General features: G+C 41.4%; 1 protein-coding gene across 1 annotated transcript in view; it reads right to left on the reverse strand.

The window, feature by feature from the left end:
- Window positions 1-17010, reverse strand: part of sntg2 (syntrophin, gamma 2) — a 123807-nt gene that overhangs the window by 74874 nt on the left and 31923 nt on the right. The window contains exons 5-8 of the mRNA XM_034159700.1: window positions 15090-15133; window positions 12127-12168; window positions 9394-9481; window positions 6274-6356 (exon numbers count right to left, since the gene is read on the reverse strand). Coding sequence (XP_034015591.1) covers window positions 6274-6356; window positions 9394-9481; window positions 12127-12168; window positions 15090-15133 — 257 coding nt within the window. The remainder of the gene's footprint in view (window positions 1-6273; window positions 6357-9393; window positions 9482-12126; window positions 12169-15089; window positions 15134-17010) is intronic.

Genomic DNA, 17010 nt, shown 5'->3' on the forward strand with positions numbered 1-17010 from the left:
ACTTCATCTCTTGTCAAAAGCTCAAACACACACACACACACACACACACACACACACACTTTGCACTGGGATACCAAATAACTGCATATAAAGAAGACAATCCTCATACGGCAGAGGGTGTTTTAGCAATGTGTTTTAAAATTATAGATGTTTGTTTTATTAAAATACTTTTGTTTAGGGGGAAATTATGTGACTACATTTTATTTTCAACATTTCTTTTTAGAAAAAGAAATGAAAAAAAGGTTGTTTTTAAGTGCACTGTGCAAGTAATCCACTGACGGAAGCAGATGACTGAACTGGGTACTTTTCCATCATTCAGCTAAAATAAGACCAGAACTTGGACTGTTCTGTGCAAAAATGTGTGTATAGTCTCCAGTTTACTTATTATTTACAAAACGCCGTACATCTCCACGCGTATATACACAGTGATGCCGGTAATGCGTTACTTAGTAACGTGTTACTCTAATCTAACCCCTTTTTTTAGTAACGGTTAGTCTTTCCAAATCAGTAATCAGATTAAAGTTACTTCTCCAAGTCACTGTGCGTTACTATTATTTTTGCATTGTGGGTCAATAGCAGCATTAAACTTGGTCCGTGGGCAGGAGGTCAGGGTTCGACTGAACTGCCCACTTTAAGCGAGCTGTGAGCTTTTCATCTGTGGTTTTCTGCAGCTACGACTCGTCCTCACCTCTTAAAGCATGGTGACAACAGCACACCTGTACTGAGCTTTACAAAGACATTTTATGCTTTTTTTTCCTCCTTTATTTAGAATTCTGAGCTGAGCCGCTCCGTATCTGTTCGTTAAAAAGAGCTGATCCTCCACGACGTCAACAACTAATACTATTTTCCACTCAAATGCACCCAAGCTCTCTTTCTGAGGACCAAACCCAATAAAACTTTCTTATACTCCACCTGAAGTCCTCTCAGAATGTGAGAACTATTCTAATACAACCGCTCATTTCCAGCTCAATGCAACTTCAGCCGCTCCTGCTCCTAATTTCCACCATGCATCTTTCTCACATGGTCTTTGTTTTGGTGCCCTGTTTTTGCTTGGGGTCACCACAGGAGGCTCTTTATGGACCTACAAGTTGATTATGCTGAAGAAAAAGAAAGAACTCCATGTGACACCAGATGCCTATGGAGACTGGGGCTCGGGTGGTTTTGAACTGGCAACCTTCTTCTCTGGAGACATGAACACAACCGCTGTTCCACCCAAGGCTATTCTTGCAACAAGAACAGACAGGTATTTCATATGTACGGTGTATTCCATAAGTAAAACAAAGTTGTTTTTGTTTGATCTGGTTCATCAATATTCAATAAATTATCATCGGTTTGTCCTTATCACATGCCCTTTTAATTTGAAAATGTAGAAAATGATTGTATTCATTATTTTTGAGTTCTCGTGGGAATCTGGAAGAGACAGACATTTATCCTTCCACATAATCACTAACTGCCTTTTTAAAGGATACATGCATGTCGAGACTCTTCAAAAGTCGACAATTCCAGAGTAGTTTTTTGACCATAACTCACAGATAAGTTCCACAAATTGTTTATTTTCTGTCACATTCCCATTTTATGCTGGTTGATGGAAACTGCTCAAATGTTTTTGTACTTTTAAATGTTCTTCAAGAATTCAACTCATTTTTTTCCTCTTCTGGGAACAAAGAACGAAAGACTGAAATATCAATCGACTCACAGACTGTCCCCGCAGGAATCTTTCTGACTGTTGACACCAGCAAACGTTCAACTGCCGAGTCTCAAAGATGCAGTGATAATTCATTCCTTTCACTGCTCTTCTTAAAACGTCTGCCTGCTCTTTCTCATAAATTTCTAAGATGTGTTTTCTTTGGGGAAGAACTACAATGTTTGTTCCAACTGGAGATGCAGAAAATTTGACTTCATTCTCCTTCCAACAGTTATTTTCTCCTCCCATTATGGGCAATTTGATAAGATTCAAAGTATCGTAATGACACCAGCCGATGCGTTTCCCTCTGCAGGAAAAACTATAGTTAGGCGCTGGCCTACTTTCTTACCATCTGTCTGGAGGCTTCGTATCATTATAGTCTGAACATTAAAAAGAATTCACAACTTCGAGTGCAGCGAGAGAAATAACACCAGCAATTACTGAAATAACAAAAACAACCACTCAGATAATAGTCTTCAGTCGTGAGGCAGCAAGAATTTCATTTAAAATAAGCCTGGAAAAGGCATCCAGCTAATGTCACGCTGCATTCTTCAATGTCTGCAGAGGGTTCAAAACACTGCAGCCCGCCTTCTGACAAACAGTCGTATCACTCTGGTGTTGTCCGCCCTCCACTGGCTTCCAGTCCGTTTTAAGATTGATTTTAAACTCTTAATATTTGTTTTTAAAGCTATACATGGACTTGCACCTTCTTATCTTTGTGAACTGTTAACTGCATACATACCCACCAGAACTTTGCGGTCCGCTGGTCAGAATCAACTGGAGGTCCCTAGGACCAAAAGCAGGCATTGGGAGTGATCGCTCTTTTGTTGTGGCTGGGTCCAGACTTTGGAATTCTTTGCCCCTTGAGTTGCGCTTGATCAGTACCTTGTCTCTGTTCAAAGTTAAACTAAAAACGTATTTGTTCATAATTGCTTTTAGAGTCTTATTATGATGGTTGTTTTGTTGTTGATTTTATGTATTCATGTAAAGCACATTGGTTCAATGGTTACTGTTGTAAGTGCTATACAATTTGATTTGATTTTCAAGGGAAAAATGACGGCGCACCGACAACAGTGTCACAACTGTACATCTCTGCGCTCTTATTATGTGGCCATCAATAAGACACAGCATTCTCCACAGCGATAGCTTCTACCGTACCTCTCGCCATCCCCAAACTGTTTATTGGACTCATTCTCAAGGAGAAGCACGTTACTAGTATGCTAGCATTAGCAAAGTGTGACTACCCATGTTGGGTGTCGCGTGTTCATGTGGTAATTTCAGTCATCACATTTAAAGTTCCAAATAGTGCGTGAAAAGATTCCTGGATCTCCCTGAAGGCAGCATGAACATGGCGCACAAGAACTCCAATAGTTAGCCAGGAACGCCGGAATAACAACAAAGGACGGGTGAAGAAAAGTAGAACTCTGTTGATTGCTATGGAATATTCAGGGGACATGCAGGCATCAACGAAAAACAAGTCAGACAAAGTGAAGGCAAGACGTGTGGATTAAAGACCTTCAGTCAGATTCCTGCTGTCTGCACACGTAAGTCAAACACCTGTTAATTACTTTGTAGAAATACTTTAATGGTAAATCAACTGCATTTATACAGCAGTTTTCCATCTGAATCAGAAGCTCAAAGCGCTTTACAGTGACGCCTCACACTTACTCAAATTGCCCAAAAACTCAGAAAGTGTCGTGTTTTTGTCCCCAGAAGTAGAGAAATTACGTCATATGCGTCATATTTTACCCCTTTCGCGCCCCACCCTCCAACAAGACTGCACTGCCCAATTGTACTTGGAATTGAACAATTGTACATTTCGGCCATGTGGCACGTTTCTCTGTGCATGATCCACTGATTGACTGATTTGATTTATTATTAAAATGCCATTGTATAAAATAAACAATACAACAGATCACGTAGGTGCCTCAGTGTTGAGGACTCCGGTGGATGGAGATGACAGAGGGAACGCCCATGTTTCACCTGGCTGCAGCAGGCAGACCATTCCTTTCAAGAGGTGAGGGTGCAACGGTTGTCTGCCTGGGTGTTTGCCATCAGATGCCTTCAGATTTGACTTGTTTTCTTTTGGCTTCTCCCCAGTTTGACTCTGGCTCATGACAGCAGCTCAAAGATGGATCCAGATGTTGATTTGACAGAAGCTTTACTTCTAGATGGAACTCTCGATGCACAAGAATGGACACAGACGGCCTCCAACCCAGGGACCTTCTGTTTGCGAGTCAAACACGCCAACCGCTGGTGCTGCTGTGCTGCCTTGCAGCATGTAATGCAGTTTAATGCACCAATTACTTTAAAAACCCAAAAAGACCTGCCCAGGACGTATCCCACCTCTCAGCCAGCAGAAGGGTAGAAATCAAAGATCAACCGTGAAGTACCATGAAAGGTTTCTGAGTATGACGAATCACCTCGGCTGGTGACTTTACGGATGATTTCCGTCTCAAACTCAAAGCGGTGCTCAGCAGTGAAATGACCTTCTCAGAATGGTTTGTCAGAAACCCGGCACGCTGTTGGCCCTCAGTGCACGTAGCTGTTTAATCCCCTTTCTCATGAAGGATGGGGGAATGGTCACAGCAGGTCTGCTTGGATTCATTCGAGTATTAGCGACCGAGTAAACATGGTTGCCGTCTCTGATCCCCGGTAAAGGTCTTTGTCAGAAATGACTTCTCCCTCTGTAAAGGTTCTAAATCCAGCAGGTGGCACTTTTCTGACTGTGTTGTTAAAATTCTGTGGTTTCTGTATCAGACCACAATAAACCCATTCATCAGCTTTTCTGCACCACACCCCCCACACCCCCGACTTTATTAGTTGTTGAGCAATCCTTTCAATAAATCAATAAGTAAACAACCACAGGAGGAAACACAACCTCCGTGCTGGCGGTAATAATGCCCACAGTACTTGGCAGTGTTCTCTGGAAGAGGGCCACCTGTAGCCGTGTTTAATTCCGCCCTCTGCACAATGTATTCTGAGGTCGATAAATGATTTGTGAGCAACAGGGAGGCTTTGCCAGAGACCAGATTAATTTTTCTGTGTCTGGTAAGCACCCAGCCCACAGGGTCAAGGGCTCGCAACCCATTCTGGACAGTCAAACCCCATCTTAGCACGTATGCGTAGGGAACATCATAGATAACTTCACATTAACTAGTATGACAAAGTTAAAAGGGATTTATGAGTCCAAGCAGGGCTGACGCTGCTGCCCGCCCACCCGTCAGGCTCGTCCCGTCCAGTTAGTGTGGACAGTAAATCACAATGACTAGCTGAGCCAAGACTATTGTTTTTTTCTGAGTGTATTTGATCACTTTCAGGATTATCAACTTGTCTCATTTTTAACACTTGACAAATTCTTTGCGGAAATGCAAATGAAATGAAACGGTAAATGCAAATCTCAGAACGACTATGCAATGGCGGATTTCTAACGTTTGTAAATATGCAGATGTTTCCGTCATGAAGCTACGTTGAGTATTAATTAGGCAGATGCCATAAAAAAAGTGCAGTTTTCTGGTGAGCACAGTGAAATTTACAACAGACAAACAGAAATTTATAACAGACAAATTTATTCTTTTGGAATTGATCTAGATCATGTCAAAACTGGTTAAATTGTTTTAAAAAAAGCCTAATTACGCCATGCAGCACAAAACATCACAAGTGAGCTGAACTGTTAGCTGTGTAACTGTTGTCATGGAAACAACCCCAACATGCAGTTTTTTTGGACACATACTGTTCATTTCTCTGCCGTTTTAAAGAAACATTCATCCTGCTGTATGTTAACTTGGTGACCCACTGAATATCTGAATAAAACTGATATAAATCTATTTTGTAACTTTTATTTTTAAACATGTTTATATGGAAATAAAGTAGACGTGATTTACTTGACGCGGAATTAATACAACTGAAACATTTATTTTGAGAAAATTGGTGTATGTACGGAAATGTATGTCTGCAACTGTAGTGGTGACTGTCATTTCTTTGGCAGATTTATGTGCAATACTGCATCTTACAGTTACAAACGTTTCATCTCATTAGCGCCCCCTACAGGACTGAGCCCTGTGGCAGTTGAGAGTCGCTTGTGTGATGTCATCGGGTACAGTGCGTGACTCATGTTGATAAGTTGTTCTTCCTCTGAATTTTTGTCTTCACAGTTTTCTTTTCATAACTTTCTCTTTCTGTTAAAAAATTTCTATACAAAGTGATGAAAATGTTATAAGTTCTGTATCATTTCAAACTTTCACTCCATTCAACTAGAATAAAGGCTTTTAATCACTTTAGTTTCATTCTAAGGAATATTTTAAATAAAATAATCTGAATCTTGGCAGACAAATGAACAGAAATGAGATTTTTTTTTCCTTTAAGAATTCGTTCATGCAGGTAAGTACCGTTATTTCTGTTGCTTTCCTAGTAGAAGAAGCAACTACTTGTTTTTAAAAGGTTGCATGAAGACAGGGATTATTTTAAATTTACACTTGGGAAGTGGAAAGATAAATTTGAGATTACTCACTATAATCTATAATTTCCAATTATCACAGCAAAAACAAACATGGACATTGCACAAATAGTATCAAATTAATTGTTCTTACCGTGTTTTTTCCGTTTAAATGTAAGCCGCTGTCGAACAGTGGCGATGACTCTCGACTGTGATCAGACGACGGCCCAGGAGAACCTGAGGTGACAAATCACAGTTAAACATTTATGTATTCTTTCAGAAAGTAAGAACAAGGACATTTTTTTAACACTCTAGAATTAATCCATGATAACATTCTGCCTGCCTCATTTTTCTGCAATATAGATAACTCACTTTCTTGGCAAAACTCTATTGTACCTGCATTCATGGTAAATGCCCAGCAGGTGGAGATATTGCTCCATTTCAAGAACCTTGACTATAGGCTGCTGTAGCACACCACCAATGACAACCAACCTGTTGCTTATATTAGTAGATAAGAACAATCGGTTATAGACCTGCTGGTCATGGTGCTTATCCCCTGAGTAGCGTGAAGGAGTAGATGAAGGTCTATGGCACTCTGATGCAATTTACTTCCCCAGCCAAAGCTGGTACCCACTTGCAGCTGAATGAGCTGGAACAATGCACAAGAAGTGTCTTTTACAAGAACACAGAAAGGGAGTGTGACCAGGGATGGAACACATGTCTACAAGTAGCCCAATTCCTTATCCCGCTAAGCGACCTCCTTTAAAAACCCACGAGAAATAAATGCTGCTTTTTGATATGACTATCTCAGAGTTAGAGATGTAAAACAGCTCTTGGTTTTTGATTCCAAAGCCTGAATCACTGTTCAAACCTATGAGCATTGCCTCGCTGAAGCTCTCCTTTGAACGTCAAACCATCACAACGATGTGCTGGTGGCTGACTTTCACTGGTTTCAACTCATAGCAACATGGCTGCTTCATCAACTGATGTATAAATATTCATGTACAACAATGACAATTAATGAGTTTTGGACATCTGTGTGCGGCTCATAATGAGGCAAATCATGCAAAATGATCATTATGTTTGTTGCTGGAGACCGATTTGTTCTGCATGGCGTTGGTTTACTTGTCACTCACGGCTAATTCCTCAGACAACAATTACTGATGGCTCAGCAGTCGGGATGTTCTGAAGCTAAACTGTGAACATCTGAAGCGCCCAATGTAAAACTCGACCCCCTGCAGATAGACTGTGATGCTAATGATCCCCATCACATTTGTTCTGGTTAAACCACCAACGTATCTGGTAAAGGTTTATTAATGTGGTCATGATGCCTTTGAAGTGTTGAGAACCACCACATGTCCCTCCATAAATCACAGTAGTCTGCATAATGGTTTGTGTTGTTGAAGTCTTGGATATGAAACAAAATTTTTAGCTTTTGTCATCTCCGTTGGTGAGAAGCTCAGCTAGTGGACATTCAACGTGCTCGTTTCCTTGTTTTAGTATGACGTTTGTATGAACCCAGCTTAATGACCTTCTCATGAAAATTTAGATCATTGCACTTCTTCAGTGTTTTGGGGCATATAGTGGTTACGTGTAAGGGCCCCTTCACACACAGTGCGAATTTGGTCAAATTGCACATTAAGTGCCCATGAAGCAGGAAGCATATGCAAACCGTGGTAATTTCATAGCTGCTTCCAATGCCTCGTACACGGCTGAAAGACAGAGTGTGCACTCTGAGAGCCATCGAACCCTCTCACGGCAGGTGTCGGCCAAATTCCCAGGTGACCACACAGGAACATCTAACACTGCCGCATGGCACTTACAAAATGTGTGGACATTCGCACTTCTGGCATGACAACAGTCTGCAGACAATTACTGTTGTATTCACAGTGAAATATTCTAAGTGTCCCACGAGTGTGGCTTTGGTGTGTGCGCTGAACTGACGGGAGGTGTGGCTATGACAGAAGCAGCTGTGGCGATCCGACATTCTGGACATCCCAGGTGGACAGTACTGTGTTTGGACGGACATGGACTGTCCAAACGTGAACTGTGGCACGTGAACTGACCACTGTGTGTGTGTCTGTTTCAAGTGGACAAAAATAAAAACATATATCACTGTGGTGACTGGCTGCAGCAAGCGGGCATGCACATGGACAGGCTGCCCCCAGGTTGAAACGGACCATCAGATCATAACGCAGCAGGCGATCTGACTGTCACGTCACCCATGTGAGCTCTGTTCCACATGATGTGATGTCCTGCGGCGCACTGTCCACAAGACATGCGTGTTGGCAAGACGCGCGTGGACCGGCAGGCCACATGCCAGCAGATGTGGACATGAATGAGACAAGCCAACTGCTTCTCATTCATGTGATTTCATGACTGTACGTCAGTGACCATGGGTCATCTACAGAGGAACAGATGGATCATATTTGTATTGCCCGCTTGATGAGATGGATTTAATACAATGTGATGTTTTATATGGTGCGTGGTTTTTATTTTATTTAATTTTTTTAAATACGTCCATGTGTTGCTCCTGGTCGGAAATCAACAACTTAAATTTTGTAGGAGAAATAAATAGTTTATAATACTGTTTTGAGTTAATAAGAGCAATAGTTTTTTTTTGTTTTTTTTTTAAGTAAAAAAAAAAAAGTTATGTCTGGCCAAAAATCAAACCATCAAATTAAAATTTTGTAGTAGATTTGGATAAAAGGAACAAAGTCAGAAAAAAAAAAAAAAAAATCTAAAATACATTTCAACTTTGTTGCACAGGGAGAGAAAAGCACAAATTTCTTACAAATACGGAAAAATATTAGGAATTAGAATTGTTTTTGAAATGGGAGTACATTACAGACAAAAAATACTTAATGGTTACTATGAAAAGCACAGCCATTAAATACAAGCAACCTACACATCAGAATTAACCGTGAAGATGAATTTCTTTAACCCATAGTTAAGCTCATAGGTTTGAAAACGAAGAAAATATTGTCAAATTCTTACTTTACATCTTATATTTCAAATTTCACGTTCAAAGGCGTATGACTGAACCATAAGAGCAGGTATCATGTTGTAACTGGTGCAGAAAAGTCATATCCATTGTTACAAGTGAAGACCTTTGGAATTAAAAAGAAAAACCTTCACGAGTCACAAAAGTTATGATGTGTGCGTACAGATGTTTGATGGATTAGACTCAGTCTTCAGTCAGTGCACCATGTTCCTTCATAAAAATGTGCTTATTGGGACTTTTTTGTACAGGATATAACCACTGAACTCTTACCCAGAGGGAGTTTGAGAAATGATGGAACCTCCCGCAGATACTGAACAGTGATGGTGACCTCATCTCCAGCAGTGCGTAAGAGGTGAACCTGAACACAGAGAGAAGACCACAGGAAGAAGAAGAAAAAAACAAAACAGAATTTCACCTCCTAGACCCAAAACAAGCCGCAGGAAGAAACAGAACGTAAGAGGAACCCGGCTTGTAATCGCACGTGAAGCTGTAACGGAGGACATGAAATGTCAGAAATCAAAGATAGAACCTGCGCTGACATCACAAAGCGATTCGGCTCTGACTCTCTGATCAGAAATTGATAGAAAGTATCCAGTGGAATATGTCAGAGCTTGAAAGAAACAGCTCCTGAGGTAATTCAGCTCAAGGCTCGCATAAAATGCAGAAAGATTTCTGAGGGGAGGGAACTTTGAAAGCAGTGAAAGGCCTCGGAGGAGAGCCGCACGCTCGCATAATAATAATAAAAGAAGAGATCATTTCAAGGCGCTGAGGAGTGAAAGCAGCGAGATCAGTGAGACCGGTAGCTCAAATCCAGCCCTACGAGAGTAGACAGACTTAAAAATGTGCTTTTCAGGCTTTAGTGTTGTCATTTCATGACATTTTTTCAACATCATTGTGATGTCACGTATACCTCATGTCACACTGAAGCACCTTTCAATAGCAGCCTCAACCATTGACCTATCTCTACCAAAATATAATCACCTGGAAACACTCACCCAATAAAGGACCACAATGGAAACAAGTGTTTGTCACTTTCTTGTGTTATCCTTGTGAATTTTAATGTACATGTATACAGTGTGTCATTAAATTTTACTAAATAAAAATCAATTAATCAATATTCCCACCAAGTCTGGTGAAATTCAGTTCACTCAGTTCTGAGTTATCTTCTACATAGATACACGAGCCAAAACGCCGGGTAATAATTCAATTACTACATCTCTAATTAAATAAAATAATTAAACAATTATGATTACACATGTCATTTCCGTGTTACGTTTTTATGCCTCCAGGGATGTTTGACTTATTGCACAGTAGAAGAGTGTGTGAAGGTTAGTCACCAATACACAAAGGTTTGCGTTTGGAGGATTTTATTCATGATCTTAAAGGATCAAACCTTTCACATCAATGAAGCAGCATGCTGTAATCATCTAGTCTGCTACATTTATATATATATATATATATATATATAAATACTCCAGTGTGCTGCTTTTCTCCACTTAAAAACTTTGCTCGTCTGGATCAAGACCTCCAGTAATAAACAATGAAGCCCACATGGAAATGGGAAAATCTTGCAGTTGACTGAATGGCAAGCCCCTAAAGGGAATCACTCCCCATAGACCCCCATGTTAAAATTCCCAACTTTACAGCAGATGTAAACATGCTTGCAGCAAGGTGCAAAGGTTTGTTTTTTTTTTTGTTTTTTTTTTCTGAAAGCAGCTAGCTGACGGTCATAAAACAGCTAGCTGTGTGGCTATTGTATGAACAGACCTTCAAGAATTCGATGCTCAAGTATTTTTGTTGGGTGAAATTGTTGTATTATTTATGTGTTAGCATCAGGTTAGCACTAATTAGTAGGTAGCTTGGTGTTAGTTCCTGAGGCAGTATGCTGGTCCTACGTTTTAACGTACCTGCACTCAACCACCACCCAGCACACAAAAATATATTTCTTCGCATAATATTTCTTTGGTAACCATAAGCTTGGTGGGTTGGGCTACATTCCTTCTACCCAGGTCACATGGTTCTTGCCTGCACTCCACCTCTTTGGTAGTTTGTAGGTTCACCAGACGTCCAGCACGGCCAAAATGGTGATATTTGGAACCGTCCCAATGAGGTTCCAACTTGCTCTTCAGAAAACCCCTGGATGACATCATGGAAGGTTGACTGTGGCCTGGATCCAGAGAGTCGTGACACCACTAAAGAGGAGGTGAGAGACTGGCTGCGGCTGACACTGGCTGATCTAAAACATACTGTAGCTTCTGTGCCACCACAGTCGCCGTGAAGGCTAACGAACAATAGCTGAGCGACTGTTATCACTTTAGCCATCAGAATTTAATTCTAAAGGACAGCACTGAAATTATTTACTGCAACATGACTCACTTTATTAGGAGAACTGCACCAAAAAGGAACAGTCCCGTCGGCACTGTGGTCACTTCAACAAACGACAAAACCCGTCGTTGGTCACCCCCCCCCCAGTTCAACGGTGCATGACAGTCTATCGGCGTCGTGAGCGCGACGGTCCGCCAACACGAGCTACAGATTTTATTCTGAAAAGAAACCGCTCAGTACGTGTGTCGACGGTCTTGGGGGGGCAACGTGAGCAGCTGTTTGGAGCTGCAAGAGGAAAGACAACAAAAAAGGGGGGCAACGTTTTAATATGGGGAACGTGTGCAGGAAAGAAAGGATGTCTTTAACAAAACAAGGGACCCCCCCCAAAACAAAAAACCCAAACCAAAAGGAGAAATCTGTGTGTAAACCTCCCACAATCCCTCTGCAGCTTCTTTTTGTATTTTTTTTGTCACCTTCTCCTTTTCAAACTTTTCAATTTGTCACAGTATATGTCGAAAAGAAAAGCAGCCTGCTGTCAGGATGACGGGTCGGACCGCAGAAGCGAAACTCCGTGAGGATAACTGCCGGCAGTAACAGTGCAGCAATTTCACAGACTGATTTGGGAGGGGTTTCCCTCCCCCCAGCACCCCCCAGAGAGGTAACTGCAGTCATACTCACAACTTCTTCATGGGCGCAGTGCTCCACATTGATGCCGTTGACCTGAAGAAACAACGAGTGAAAATGTAAATTTACTATTACAATATTTACAAGTCTGGTTATTCAGTTATTCAACAGTGACGCTCCAAAGGCTCCGCCCACTTCTGGCATGAGCAATGATCATCATTATGCTATTTTGGGGATCACCAAATTAAGACTTTTAGAGGATTTGTAGAGTCTGGTTCTGATTCTCCTTCTCTTTACATGAACTTTAGACCATTTTCACACTTTAACGTATATACTGTAAATGTATGCCTTTAATGTATATAATGCCTTTAATGTATATAAATAAATGAATGCAGGATCTGACTGAGATCTGAGTGATCTTGTGCCATCAAGATACCACTGCAGACAGTAAAATGCCCAAATATGTCAACCATAAAGACTCCAGGTCCAGCAGATCAGGAAGGAGCTCTTAACTGGGATCCGATCATCAAAATGCACCAATGCTGTGTTGGACCATTAAGGGTCGAGTCAATGCCTCAGTGGAGAGGAAGATCGTCTCTTGGTCGATTCCTGGATGGGATGGTGGAATTTTACATCCAGTGTAGATCTAGATAGCCTGTGTGTGGGTTTGTTTAATGTGGGATTGTCACCACACAGCAACACACACACACGGGCCAGACAGAGCTTTAGCCTGGTCCAATGGTCCTGGACGTTCGGGGTCTGACGACCTGCTGCAGCCTTCATTCACCTTCAGACGTTGGATTACCACCCATCATTTCTTCCATCTGATCCACGGTTGAAGACTTCTTGTTTCACCAGAGCCCTGTTAGCCATCTTGTGTTCGGGGTTCCTATTGGGCCTTCATGGATACCATATAGTTGTCATGGCAGCCACTTTTAAAATCAGACCAAAACCTGAGATCAAAACCTGTTGGATATGTTTTCAGGCTTGCTGATTCCTACCCATGTTGCAAATTTCAGCTCAATTGCTGCATAAATGGCTGACAAATGGCTATATGAGATTTTCAAGATGGCTGCCATGGCGGCCATATTTGAAATCGTATCAGAACGCCTCCAACAAACACTGATGTCCTCATGGGTAGGAACACGCACACCAAGTTTCTGCTTCATTGGTCCAGCAGTTTTGGAGAAGAAGATGTTAACACTCGCTGCCAACCCACGACATAAGCTCACCTGGACCAAAATTATATATACGAGGTCTGTCAATAAAGTATAGGTCCTTTTTATTTTTTTCAAAAACTATATGGATTTCATTCATATGTTTTTATGTCAGACATGCTTGAACCCTCGTGCGCATGCGTGAGTTTTTCCACGCCTGTCGGTGACATCATCCGCCTGTGAGCACTCCTTGTGGGAGGAGTCGTCCAGCCCCTCATCGGAATTCCTTTGTCTGAGAAGCTGCTGAGAGACTGGCGCTTTGTTTGATCAACATTTTTTCTAAACCTGTCAGACACATCGAAGTGGACATGGTTCGAAAAAATTAAGGTGGTTTTCAGTGAAAATTTTAACGGCTGATGAGAGATTTTGAGATGATACTGTCGCTTTAAGGACTTCCCACGGTGCGAGACGTCGCTCAGCGCTCTCAGCCGCCGTCGTCAGCCTGTTTCAAGCTGAAAACCTCCCCATTTCAGGCTCTATTGATCCAGGACGTCGTGAGAGAACAGAGAAGTTTCAGAAGAAGTCGGTTTCAGCATTTTATCCGGATATTCCACTGTTAAAGGAGATTTTTTTTAATGAAAGACGTGCGGGCAGATTGCAGCATCGGCTCGCAGCCGCCGCGACGCTCCACCACAGGAAAAACACCTCCGTTGGAAGCCTTAAGGACAAGTTGGAAGATGTCCTGCTGTTAAACAATTTCTCATATACTCACTCCACTGAAAGCCATCAAAAGCCGCCTGGATTTTACAAATGGTTATCAACACGGAGGTGTTTTTCCTGTGCCGCCGCACCGCGCCGGCTGCGTCCCGATGCGCGGATCCGTACGCACGTCTTTCATAAAAGAAAATCTCCTTTAACAGTGGAATATCCGGATAAAATGCTGAAACCGACTTCTTCTGAAACTTCTCTGCTCTCTCACGATGTCCTGGATCAATAGAGCCTGAAATGTGGAGGTTTTCAGCTTGAAACAGGCTGACGACAGCGCCTGAGCGCGCTGCACGACGTCTCGCACCGTGGGAAGTCCTTAAAGCGACAGTATCACCTCAAAATCTCTCATCAGCCGTTAAAATTTTCACTGAAAACCACCTTAATTTTTTCGAACTGTGTCCACTTCGATGTGTCTCACAGGTTTAGAAAAAATTTTGATCAAACAAAGCGCCAGTCTCTCAGCAACTTCTCAGACAAAGGAATTCCGACGACGGGCTGGACGACTCCTCCCACAAGGAGTGCTCACAGGCGGATGACGTCACCGACAGGCGTGGAAAAACTCACGCATGCGCACGAGCGTTCAAGCATGTCTGACGCAAAAACATATGAATGAAATCCATATAGTTTTTGAAAAAAATTAAAAGGACCGTTACTTTATTGACAGCCCTCGTATATATATATATATATATATATATATATATATACACACACATATACACACACACACACACACGACTGTTTCTTGGGGGTTTGATGTGCAAAACTCGATCCAGATGTGTCTAAAAGTTTGTCTTTAATAAATCTCTGCGCTCTGAGGAGTGCCGCCGCGCTCAACATAAATTGTAGTGTAATACACATCGTTTCACCAGTAACACAGCTTCAAATCTCTCACGCTTCAGTTCATGTCTGTGCCTAACAGCCTCCAAAGACTGCGAGTAATTTATAGACTCTCCAAAAACCCCCCATCAACCTTTAATTTCCATCACAATGCGGCACTGCGGCGCTTTAAATTAAAATGTAAAAAGTGCTGCTTTTGGTTCTGACCTGAATCATCGTTTGAAAGAAAAACAAGTCGTGAACCCATGTACCAACCTGTAAGACGGCGTCTCCGACAAACAGCTTCCCCGTCTGGTCAGCTGCAGGGGTCAAATCGCCAAATGTCAGACGTTAATGAAAACATTCAAATAAATAATTGCTCATTTCACGCGCAGTAACGCAGTACAAAGAGCAATCAGGGTTTCTGTCTGAATAATATTCTGCAGCTGGGGGAGAAAAAGTGTGAAATCTGAAACCAATCAGGATCTGAACTCATTTGCGCCGGCACGGGCCAAACAATGACGCCTCTGTTGTGAAAAGATTTGCGACGCTCTGTGAAAAGGGCTCTTAATGTCCCCGGGAACATGAAGACATAATTCTCTCATATCCAGATCAGTACGAGGAGAAACGAGGGCGGAAGAAAAAGTTAAATGTAAAAGATTCATTCCTTTGACTAATTTTGCCTCATGGCGGGATCCCGAGAGGTCAGCGCTTCTTACCGTTTATCTGCTACACATGATTAAAGCTTGATCAAAGTGATTAAAGTAAAAACGCGTGGGCACTGTGTAATTTTCAGACTTGTTATTCTGGTTAAATAATCGCTGCCGAACAAGTGTCTATCTCAATGGTGTTCAGGCTCTTAAGATAAATTAGGAATCCCGCTACAGCGGATAAGCGTTAGAATCCTGACTCGCCTTTTAGTCTTTCTGAAAGCGCTTCAGTATTATCAGTACAATAAAACCACACTTAGCATAGTTGGGTAATAATCTTCTGAACCCTGAATAGTCTGAGCTTTTTTGTCACATTTTTAATGACTATGGACTCAATTTTTACTGTACCTGCAAGTTCAGCACCTCTAAATAAAACGGCAGAATCATAGCAAGAGTAAAAACTAACAGAAACTAAATAAATAACATTTTGTGAAGTATAACAGTTATAATGCCAGAAGTTATAAATGGAAAAGAAGTTTTGTTCTTTCGAAAAATTGAAGAAAACAAAAGATGGAATATTTGTAGACAATATTGTGCCCACAAGTGTTCCAATACTGGAAAAAGAGAGAACTCTAAGAAATGCCTACATTTCTTTTTCTCTTCAATTTTCTCTTATAGTGAGATGCCCATTTTATTCACACTTTTCCTGTAATTCACTTGAAGATATGTTGAATTTTTAAATCACGTAAAGTAACATTTGCCCTGAAAAATCTGGATTTTGATGAAATATTACCATTTTAAACTTTGATATTTTTTGCTGAAAGAAGCATTTGTTTTACCAGATTTGTTCAAGAAATTAGAAAATGCAAAGATAATTTCTGTTTTTTTCCCAGTTTCTTAAAAAATGTAATTTTGGCAACAGACAGCTGGCTGTTTCACAACCAAAGGAGTTCTTCCCTCAAGATTCCAATGACATCAGCAGATGTAAAGTCTCAATTTGTATATGTGATATAGGATTCTGAAATTCAGTTAATTAAGCATAGAAAATGTATTTTGTTATAGTACACTGAACAACAAAAGAAATGCAGGTTTTTCTACCAACAGTAGGGAGGAGTAACTTTGACCGGTCAAGCAACTGGAAAAAAATAAAATAAAAAAAATGACTCTACACGCAATCTCTCCAATCACAGCCAATGACGTTTAGAACTTCTTCAGCGTTGTCACAAGCGTCTTAGCAGCTTTCCTCACTCTGTTTCTGCCATGTTCGACAAATGCTTAAAAAATAAAAATAAATAAAATTAAAGAATGGAAGTGTGCAGTTCAGAACAATCAGTAAAACAGTTACAGTCAATCTGTTACGTCCCAATATTTGAAGGCTACAATTGTTCCATCCATCCATCTATTTTCTTCCGCTTTATCCGAGTCGGGTGGCGGGGGCAGCAGCTCAAGCAAAGCCCTCCAGACCTCCCGATCCACACACACCTCCCCCAGCTCCTCCGGGGGAACCCAAAGGCGTTCCCAAGCCAGCCGAGAGATGTAGTCCCTCC

Source organism: Thalassophryne amazonica, chromosome 19 (assembly GCF_902500255.1).
Source record: "Thalassophryne amazonica chromosome 19, fThaAma1.1, whole genome shotgun sequence".
NCBI lineage: Eukaryota > Metazoa > Chordata > Actinopteri > Batrachoidiformes > Batrachoididae > Thalassophryne > Thalassophryne amazonica.